General features: G+C 32.7%; 2 protein-coding genes across 2 annotated transcripts in view; one reads left to right on the forward strand and one right to left on the reverse strand.

Moving 5' to 3' along the window:
• Positions 1–3182: 3182 nt before the first annotated feature.
• LOC119644575 lies at positions 3183–3876 on the forward strand. The gene is made up of 3 exons (XM_038044169.1): positions 3183–3353; positions 3435–3555; positions 3639–3876. The coding sequence occupies exons 1-3, from the start codon at positions 3275–3277 to the stop codon at positions 3847–3849; spliced, it is 411 nt and encodes a 136-aa protein (XP_037900097.1). The 5' UTR covers positions 3183–3274; the 3' UTR covers positions 3850–3876.
• A 219-nt stretch (positions 3877–4095) lies between these two features.
• The window catches only part of LOC119633485 (delta-like protein D), a 9646-nt gene continuing 3260 nt past the window's right edge, over positions 4096–10481 (reverse strand). Inside the window, exons 2-9 of the mRNA XM_038027106.1 lie at positions 8007–8196; positions 7739–7877; positions 7440–7598; positions 7053–7244; positions 6805–6865; positions 6548–6678; positions 4878–6062; positions 4096–4157 (exon numbers count right to left, since the gene is read on the reverse strand). Coding sequence (XP_037883034.1) covers positions 4096–4157; positions 4878–6062; positions 6548–6678; positions 6805–6865; positions 7053–7244; positions 7440–7598; positions 7739–7877; positions 8007–8138 — 2061 coding nt within the window. The 5' untranslated portion in view covers positions 8139–8196. The remainder of the gene's footprint in view (positions 4158–4877; positions 6063–6547; positions 6679–6804; positions 6866–7052; positions 7245–7439; positions 7599–7738; positions 7878–8006; positions 8197–10481) is intronic.

Genomic DNA, 10481 nt, shown 5'->3' on the forward strand with positions numbered 1-10481 from the left:
ACAGCTGTTATTTCATATATATATATATATTCATCTTCTTCTTTTTGAATGTTTAGCAAATTAATAACAGATGGTTCGGGCCGTTAATAAAAAAACACAGTGTGACCATAGAATTCTTAATAAATTTAACGATTAATGTAAATTATTAATTAAAATCGGAGTCTTATGCTTATTTGTTGACGGTAGTGAATCTATTCATTTTTCAAAAATTTTGTGGTTAAATGGTAAATATATTATCATATATTTTTAGTTCTTTTTATTACGACTACAATTGTTTAATAGAGGTTTCCCTCTGTTATGCGGCCGGCTTTGTACGGCTTTAACACAGCTGAATGGCATTACCATTTAACTATTTAATTTGATAATAAAAATTATGGCGGTCTACTTTTAGGCTAACTTGTAAAATTATATACGTTTAGTTCGCGTATTTTCCAAAACACATCTAGATGAGATGGTAGAGGAGCAAAGGGCATCGTCCATTAATCTCTTAATGAACCATATGATGTCGCGACTGTGGTTGAAAAGAGTGAAACTTGGTCTAACATTCATTTGCGTAACCAAAAGTGGAGTTATTCCATCGCTTTTGCCAATTGCGTCTTCCTGCTGTTATGGGGTATATGTGAGAAAATTAAACAGACAGATTTCAGCAGTTATCAAATTAAACTACAGAGAGCATTACCAGCCTTAACTATTATTTGACTTGCGTAAAGGGTGATTATAATTTATTATTCTCATATAAAATTAAAATAGTTTTTATTCATATCATAATAGTGTTGTCATTGTTGCGCTTTATATAACATTCATAAAACAAATTCTTCCATAGTTCTATAGCTGCGTAATTGATGCCAAACTTTCCTTATAGCTAAAAACATTTACACTACTTGTAAGCAAAGAACGTGGATTATTATAAAGCAAAAAGTAAAGAATTTAAGGAAATTTATAAAAAATATGAAAGACATCGTGGAGAAAAAATTGATTTAATAAAAATGTTTTTAAATAAAATATTTATTTAAGTCTATATTTTGAAAATATATTTAATTCAAGAACAACTTAAACGTAAACTTTCACTTATAATAGAAAAGCTGGACATGTTCATTATACATTACTAACCCAATTTATAATTCTATTTCACTTCATGTTAATATATGTATGTGTGAGTATATGAGATCTTGTTTTGTCAACATCTCCATCATTTTCCTCTTTGCAAAGTTTAACAATTTCATTTTCAAATCGCATTGTCATTGAACGTCGAAATTGTTGATTATCAGCCTTTCTTTCAATTTTTTATCCTCTTCATCTTTTTCTTTTCACTATCTTTGTCAATTTGCACCTTACTTCCAACAATTTGTCATCTCGATTTATTTAGTTTGAAGGGCCAGATATCTTTCAAAAACTGTGTGCGCTACTTTCCGCAAGTTGCTGGACTGTCAGCCAATTCAACGAACGGTCCAATGTCCAAAGTGGTTTGATTCTTATTAAAAGAAAAATGCTTGTACACACGTTATAGTTACTGATTCAGCGCTACGAGATCTCCTAAAAACTGCGCATCATCGTAGGGTTTTGGTAAAGCGACTTTTCAGTGAAGTTTACTTATTTAAATCTTACATTGAATGCGACAAAAGCACCGCTAATGTGTTTTAACAAAGTATTGAAATAATTTTATGAATTGATTCATTCAGACACATTAGTTTACAGCTTTTTCGATATGTGTGCATCCAATGCACACACAAGTATCCGTTATTTTTTAAATATTGCTTATTTAAAATTACATTATTGACTTAACCATGATTATTAAGCTAACAATTTTATACAAATAACATAGATATGTTACATGTTAGAGAAAAATAACAAACTTTACAGCTGCGCATATCTAAAAGCAATAGTTAACAACACTTTTTACATTAGACACGAAGGAGTTGCCATAAGAGTAAATTGCAAGGAAAAAATAGCAACTTCGGGATGATATTCCGTTATATTATATATATAAATATGTATAAACGTTTAGAGTTTTATGAAATGTTATTGAATTAAATGAATATGAATGGTCGTCAGTTCGAATCTAAAGTCCAGTAGAATTTTTAATAAAGGCGATAGCTTTAGTTGCTAGGCTAGGTAGCCTAATTTGCTCTTGTAATTAATATTTTGAATTTGTCACGATGTCATGAGTAGTATGCGGTTAGATAGCCATTTTGTAATAATTCGTCTGCTTACTGCTTGCTCTGGCCGGCGTTTGCTGTTAGTAAATATTCATTTACTTTCTGTATTTGGTTATCGAATATTTATATAAATCGGTCAGTTCATATATTTTTTCCTGTCTCTATTTGAGTAATTTTGATCCGATCAATCGGTTTTCAAATACATGACACTTGCTTTTTGTATATGTATTGAACTTACCTATCTTGGGGGTTTGTCCGAATCGATTAGAATTCGTTCTTGTACTCGGCTTAACGTTAAAATCTTTTGTTTCGATTACTTGATTTGAAAAGTTTCATTTGCTTTCAATTTCTTTTTCTAAATTGGGTATTCCTTCTATTATTCGTCTTTTGAGATCATTATGTTGTTATTTGTTTTGCTTGCTTTCTTTCTTTCTTTACTAGACTCGTTGATTCCGTTATCCCTGATTTCTTGGATCAATTATTCGATTATTTAAATTGTAAATACTTACCTGTTTCGTTTATCCGATTATCTAACATTTTTACAGATTATTTGATTTGTTTCCTTTTCACTTTTGATGCGGTTATACGTATTTGTGCACCGATAGCTCTTACGTTGATTAGGCGATTTTTTTTTTTAAGTTTTTATTCAATGCTCTTAGATGCAATTAGCGGGTCTCTTGATGGCGTTTATGCATTCATTAGAATCGATTTGAATTGGAATGTTCAAACTTGAAACCCAAAAAAAAAAAAAATAATAAAATTTTTTTGAAAAGTAAGATCAATAAGAAAGGGATCAAAGTGACTTGCGATAAAGATTGAAAAAAAAAAAAAAAAAATAAAAAATTAATAATTCCAATGCTAAGTATAGGTATAATAGATTAAATTATATAAATTTTCTGTTTAAAAAGAAGATTTTTTTAGGTCAATCAACTGTTGCTGGTGGTGATAATAATTTACTTTTATTTAAAAACAAGACAAAATTTCCGCTCGCTGATAATAAAACTTGTTTTTCAAATATATATAAAAATCGAAAAAAAATCTATGAAAAATAGCAGTTGTTTTAAAAGACTTTAACAATTCAGAACAGATCTTTTCCTCCTCTCAATTAACGCAACAAAATGAAAGGATTTCTAATTTTAAATTGTTTATTATCCTTAATTGTGCTCAGTAACACTTATAGTTTCTATATACCGGCTAGTGAGTGAATATTTTAATTAAAAAAAATTTAATAAAATTTAAATATTTTGAAATTTTCCTCACTCTTTTCGCACTCTTTAGAGATTGGCCGTCCTGGCGTTTGTATGTATCATGGCATGATGCTGCAACGCGGTGACAATAACATGCTATCTTCTTGCCAAAATCTCCATTGCAACGATGACGGTTCAATCCTGGTTCAAGGGTAAGATTTCGATTCAAGTTTTATTCATAATGTAAAGAGAAAATAAAAAAAAAAATAAAAATACATTTTCCTTTAACTATTAGTTGTGGTCATCATCATATGCGCGATTGCCGCATTATAGATCCTACCAACTTGCATCGACCCTATCCTGAGTGCTGTAAAATGAATTTCCTTTGCACTGCCGATAATGGCCAGTATTTGGTGCGTGAGCTCTCACCATTGGATAGACCAACTATTGATCCACAAACAGAACGTCTCAACCATAACCTCAATCAAATGGATTATTATAATTAATAAATACGATATTTTTTCGATCGAATAGATCAACCGATTATCAAATAAATAAATAAAATTGCAAAGAAAATTCGTTTTTTTTTTTTTTTTCTCTTGCCCATTAAATACAACCTGGGGTATGGTATTGTTAAATACTTGTTTTTAATTTTAAAAAAAAAAAAAAAAAAAAAAAAAAAAAAACACAAATGAAAAGTAAAATGAATATCTTGGAAATCTAAAGAAGATTTTTTTCGTAAGTGTGCGAATTTAACTAGCAAAGACACTTACCATATCTGTGAGGAAAACTCGGTTAAGACCTTCACAGAGCTCTGTTAAATAATTAAAATGAAAATATAGTTGCATTTGAAAGCCTACTCCGTCCATATTAAAAAAAGGAAAATATTTTTGTGAGCATTTCATAAATCTATATGAAAATACCTTTCAAACAAACTAAACAAATTCCAATTTTGCTTATGGGAACTATTTTCACTATTTTTTGATATTTGGTGTGTTAGCGAAAAATGGGTGCATAGCAATAAAAACAACCGAATTTAAGGGCTCTGGTGCGGCCAAACTAGAAAATGCCACCTATTTTCACCTATATCATGCGAATCTATATAAAAATGTGTGTTGAATGAGCAAAAAAAAAAAAAATAAATAAAATCGAACTTTTCTTTCGGGAACTATAACTATGTGAAAATATTTTACGTTGTTTAATATGGACGGAGTCGGTTTTCAAATCCAACTAACTCTTAGATTTAATAATTTAGCAGAGCTCTGTTAAAGCGTTAACAGAGATATGCTAGGGGTCTTTCCTAATTAAATTCGAATTTATCTTCACACCTTTTGTTTTCGTTTAAGTTCGTTAAGTGTTATCAATATGAGGTGAAGATAAGTGACGCAAAGTGATTCGATTAATTGGATTTATTTATAAACATTGCACTTGCTTCAATAAATAAAACTACAAATAAATATATAAATAATTTAAAAGTTTTCTCTTTTCTAAATTTAATTTTACTCGTCGTCATCATCGTCATCATCATTTTTGCTATCGCCATCGTCAACGACATCGTCATTATCATTCTTTTTCTCATTGCCCTTATCCTCATCCTCATTATCATTATTATTTTCATCTTCATCTTCATCTTCGCCCTCATCCTCATCCTCATCTTCATCCTCATCCTCATCCTCATTTTCATCCTCATCGTCATCCTCATTCTCGTCGTCCTCATCGCCATCTTCATCATCATCCTCATCATCGGTGTTATCATCATCATTTCCGACAACATTTGTGTTAGCATCCGGTTTCAACTTAAATGTATGTTGATTTTCCTCATCATCCAGTTTACTTAAGGGTGACAAAGTGCTCGTTGTTGTTGTTATTATTGCTGTTTTCCTTTTAGAGTCGTTAGCTTTTGTCGTTGTTTTTATTTTTTCTACTATTGTTCTGGATGTTGTTGTCGTTGTTAAGTCACTGGAAATAATTGTCAAATTTTTTTCGATATCCTTTCTCTGAAGTTTTATTCTTGGCTTTGAATCCAAAGAATATTTCGTTAAGTTTCGTTCATATAATGCTTCCGTTCTTCTTCTTTTCCCATGCGTAGTTGGTGTTGTTATTGTTGTTGCTGTCGTTGGTGTTGCTCTTATTGTTGTTGCTGTCATTCGCTCAATATCCTTTTTAGCAACATTAATGAGATCCCTTTTATTAGGCGTATCAATAACAGAAGTCAACCAGCCCGGGGTGGTGCTATCATTGTTTAACACAAAGTCAATTATTTTTGGATTATTCGTTACAACAAATGTTTTATTGCTTTTGTTTGCATTCCAACCACCTGTTAAAGGTTTCTCTTCTTGATGGATTTCCGTTTTATTTAATCTTTCGTCTTCCGTCGCATGTATGTCAAGATTTTCACTAACAGCATTCGCAACATAATTTCCTTCATCATCATCATCATCATCATCATCATCATCGCCGTCTTCATCATTGTCATTACTCTCGTCTCCGCTATCTTTATCATTCATCGCCGTTACTACTTGCTGTTGATTGGGCGGCGGCGGTGGCGTTATACGAGGTGCCATCGTTGAGGTCAGCAAGAACTCATCAACTATCTCGCAGTTTTTACCCAAATAACCCTGTTTACAGCGACAACGATAATTGCCGTCTTCCCTGAGTACGGACACACATTTACCATCATTTTTGCAAGTATTTGGATTGTCATCACAAAACGACAGTTCTTGAGAATGTAAACAAAAAAAAAACAAAAAAAAACAAACAAAAAAAAAAACTTAATAAATAAATAATTCATAAAACATTTAATAAAATGTACAATGAAAAAAAAAAAATCAATTGGAGAGAATTTTAAGTAGAAAAATTAGTTGCTGTTCATAATCAACCATGCAATTTGGTTTTAATCAATTAATCCTGATTTTTGATCCGATTATTCGAGTTGTTTTTACCGACTATTACATTTATACTCTATTGCATCAACAATTTAAAATAATCAAAAAAAAAAAAAAAAAAAAAAAAAAAAGAATTTTAAAATTTATCAAAACTTATTTTAAATCTCGAATAACTCGAATAATTGATATGGAAAATGCATATATACATGTATATATATATAACGTAACCAAATAGTTACGGTTAAATGAACCGGTTTCTATTCAATTGCTTTTTTCACTTTCACTCCCCATTAAGCTTTTGACCTGTATTCATACTCACTTTCGTCGCACAAAAGACCACCCCATCCGGGTGCACAGTTGCATTCCCAGGGCCTTTCGCAGTCGCCGTTAACGCAACCCGGATACGGAAAGCATTTATCACAATTTTCTCCCATCCAACCTACTTTACAGCTTGAATAATTTTTTTTGTTTTGTGAAAGAAAAGAACAACAACAACAACAAAAATAAAAAAATAAAAAAAACAATAAGTAATATATTTTTTACTTTACGGCTAACATTAAAACATTAAAAACTTACCGGCATTCGCCCGGTTTACGACAGTAACCGTGTTGTTTATGACAATTGACGGCACAAATGGCTTGAAAAGCGAAACAATAACAGCAGCGACAACGTTAACAAAAACAACAAGAGTAACAACAACGAAAACAGTAGTGTAGTAGTAGTAACAGTAGTGGTAGTAGTAGTAGTAGTAGAAACATTAAAAATAGAGTAAATATCACTTAAGCGAGACTATACGCAGGATATGCAAGAGAACAGCGACTTACGTGTCGAACACAATAGGCCGGTATAACCTGACAGACAGTTACATTCTAAAGGCTTATTGCAAGTGCCGTACTGACAGCCAGGTAACACAGAGCAATCACTGCAATTTCGTCCGGCCCATCCAAGACGGCAGCGACACTCACCTGGTGCCTCACAATAGCCGCGCGTATTATGGCAACCCGTACGGCAAGTAGCTAAAGGTATTAATTAAATGGAAAGAATTTTTTGTTTGTTCTTAAGTAAGAAAGATTAAAGTTCTCCCTCTCTCTCTCGATTTATATGTCTTTCTATCTTTCTCTCTCTCTCTCTCTCTCTCTCTCTCTCTCTCTCTCTCTCTAGCTATCTTTCTTTCACTCAATCATTTTTGCCTCTCAACGTTAAACACCTACGTTCTGTGCAAAACAGACCAAGCCAACCGGAACGACATAAACATTCAAAGGGTTTTGTGCAATCACCGTGCTGACAGCCGGGCAAAGGTATACATTTTTCACACAAATCGCCGGTGTAGCCAATGCGGCAGCGACATTCTCCAGGACGCTGACAATATCCTGATGGCAACGATAAGTAACAACAACGATATGAACACCGGCAATAGTAATAGCAATAGCAACAGCAATAGCAATAGCAACAACAATAACAAAAACAATTAAACCTTACATTTTCAGCGAATGCCAGTCAAATGACTTACCATTCATGGGATCGCATCCTCTACGGCACATCGGTACCTGACATAAATCACCCTGCCAGCCGGGCAGGCATTTAACGTCACCTCTGTCATCGCATATATAATGAGATGAGGCTTTGTGTTTTCTCGCTTTCTCGCAAGCCTTCATCGCAGTTAATGAGTGACATAGAAAGGATTAAAAGATTATGATAAGGTTTTAATCATAAATTTATATCAATAGTTTTGGGAATTTTTTTTTTTTTTTTTTTTTTGTTTCACGTCAACTACCTATTCTTTGCTTCCATAACGGTATGGCTGCTTTGTTTTGTTGCAATTCATAATTACGTCTATGGCACCAGATCCCCGTCAAGGGCAAGGACAAGCAAGTTAACAATATCAGTTGAATTAAATAAGAGATTGACATGATTCGGCGGTGAACCGATTTTGTAGATTTTTCAAATCGCAAGATTTTAATTGATTTACTGAAAATCGAATAGAATTATTTTTATAAAAATTAAATTTACTTTCATTTTTTTAATCTTTTCAAATAACTATCGAGTATAATAAATGGCACTTTGCCATTATCGGTTCTACATAACTTGGGAATTGGGAATTCATTCAAACCCAAACTTAACATAAGTCATTATGTCTTTTTTGATACTTAAGCTTCAGATGGATTAAAATTTATTGGGCTTTACTCAAAGAAAGCTAAGGCTACGAGTGCTGGTATAATTCTGAGAACAGAAAATACTTGACTTTATAGATTCTTTGTATGGAGCAATTAATGATATAGTGGTAGAAAAAGAAGAAGAAGAAGAAGAAATTATACAAAAATACCGTTTTCCTTCAGAAAAGAAATCATAGGCGACTAGAAGACATTAACTTCAAGGAAAAACCTTAATTGCCTGGACAAGCAAAAGCAGGCTAAAGTTTGCCTTATTTGAAGAGAGAATTGTGGCATGAAAGCAATACTAAGTGAATGAAGATAGCAATGCTCCAGAGACGTAAAAATTTTATTAAGAAAATAAATTGCGGGATAGAAGTCCACAGTATACTTTGGAATATGATATAAAACTGTATGTCAGTCGCTAAGTGCAAGCAGCATTTCTGCCGAGCGGCATGAGATAACCATCTCTTGCAAGCAAATGGCAGAAAAAAAACATTTTTCTCAGTTAGTCATTCGTTATTCGTAGCTCAATGTTTGATGTCATGCAAACTTATTCAATGTAACGTAACGTACCGCGGAAAACTTTTTGCAAGAAATTATATAGGGGCATGAGAAGTTTCATAAGGTTTTGCAAAAATATTATGGGATTAAAATCGCCCTGAATTCGTTCAGTTACGCCTCTACGTTTATACGCAGTGCTAAAGTTGCGATCTCGTTCACTATGCCGACCTATAATGGTTGCCTTTGCAGTTCTTTTCGGAAAAAGAAAAATCGAATTTTGTGTTAAAAATTTCACTCCAGGATGCGTAGCGTATATTCAGGCATCCAAGTGTTTGTGCTTTTAAGTGGAAATCTCGGAATTCTCTGAAGTAATTTTTATTATGACATTTGTGGCTGCCTTAAGAAATGTGATCTCAATTGCGATCACGACTCGTCCATCGACATTGAGATGATGAGTCAAATCGTGTAATGTGTTGGACAGGTGTAGTCATAAAGTGTCATAAGCACTTAAATTTTACTTTCATATATTTTTTTTCGTGTTTAGGTAACATTCACGCAACGCAATCCCTTAACTACGGTGTACCAGTTTTCCTAATCAAATTTTTATCTTTTTTTTTTCTCGTAAAATGCAGGCATTTTTGCCGTAAATATATCGAACTTGGAGACGATAGTGAACAATGAGTGTCCTAAGACAGCGCCCAAATAATGTTAATACTAAAATTGCAGTCAAAGATTTCATGAAGATTTCGAAAAATGCCAAAGCATTCGAACATTAGCCGCGCGAACTTGCACAAGCCAGTATTTCAGCTAGCAACGAGCAGCAATTCATTCAAATTTTAAAGGAGTGAACACTAAAAAGTTATAAAGCGAATAATACTCTGGTCACTACTGTTATACTAAAGAGGTGAACTATACCTAGTAGTAGAAGTATCGATCAGAACATTGGAAAATTATGGAAATCTTCAAAGTAGTGATGATAGGAATTATCGCGGTATTAAAATGCAAAGCTAGGTAAGCATTCATGCGAGGCATTGATAAAAAACCGAAAAAAGACAAAGAGAGAAACACAGAAAGAGAGAGAGAGAGAGAGAGAGAGATAGAGAGATAGATAGAGAGAGAGAGAGAAAAGGAGAGAGAGAGGGAGAGAGGGAGAAAATAAGGGGACATGGTTTCGGACACAAATTAAACGATAATCCGTCTAAAGATTTTTCACTATCACCGTTCATTTCGGGGCACATTTCCATTTCCATTGATCCGATTAAGATTGATGGATTGATCTGATTATTACACTACGATATATATATTTTTATTTACTTATTTTTTTTTACATATATTACATAATCAATTTTAAGACATTCGAGAAATTGTCAATTGTAAGGAGAAAAACAAAAAGAAAATCATTTCTTGACAAAGAAAGGAAATTCATGGCGAATTCCTGTTTATGAAGTCTTTGAATAGAAAATAAACTGAAATATATTGAAATAAATTCAATTCTAGGTTAAGACACTGAGTCACCTGGGGGGTTCTGTAAATTTATTTATATATTCATGTATTTATTTATTGTGCACTTTTTACTAAGAAGTTTTATTATTTGTGTGC

The sequence above is a fragment of the Glossina fuscipes genome, unplaced genomic scaffold (assembly GCF_014805625.2).
Source record: "Glossina fuscipes isolate IAEA_lab_2018 unplaced genomic scaffold, Yale_Gfus_2 0, whole genome shotgun sequence".
NCBI lineage: Eukaryota > Metazoa > Arthropoda > Insecta > Diptera > Glossinidae > Glossina > Glossina fuscipes.

Bases quoted from the DNA above. Each gene is read 5' to 3' on its own strand.
- LOC119644575 (XM_038044169.1), top strand. From the start codon at position 3,275: ATGAAAGGATTTCTAATTTTAAATTGTTTATTATCCTTAATTGTGCTC. The intron at 3,354-3,434 runs GTGAGTGAATAT...CGCACTCTTTAG, and splicing joins TAGTTTCTATATACCGGCTA to AGATTGGCCGTCCTGGCGTT. The intron at 3,556-3,638 runs GTAAGATTTCGA...TTTAACTATTAG, and splicing joins GGTTCAATCCTGGTTCAAGG to TTGTGGTCATCATCATATGC.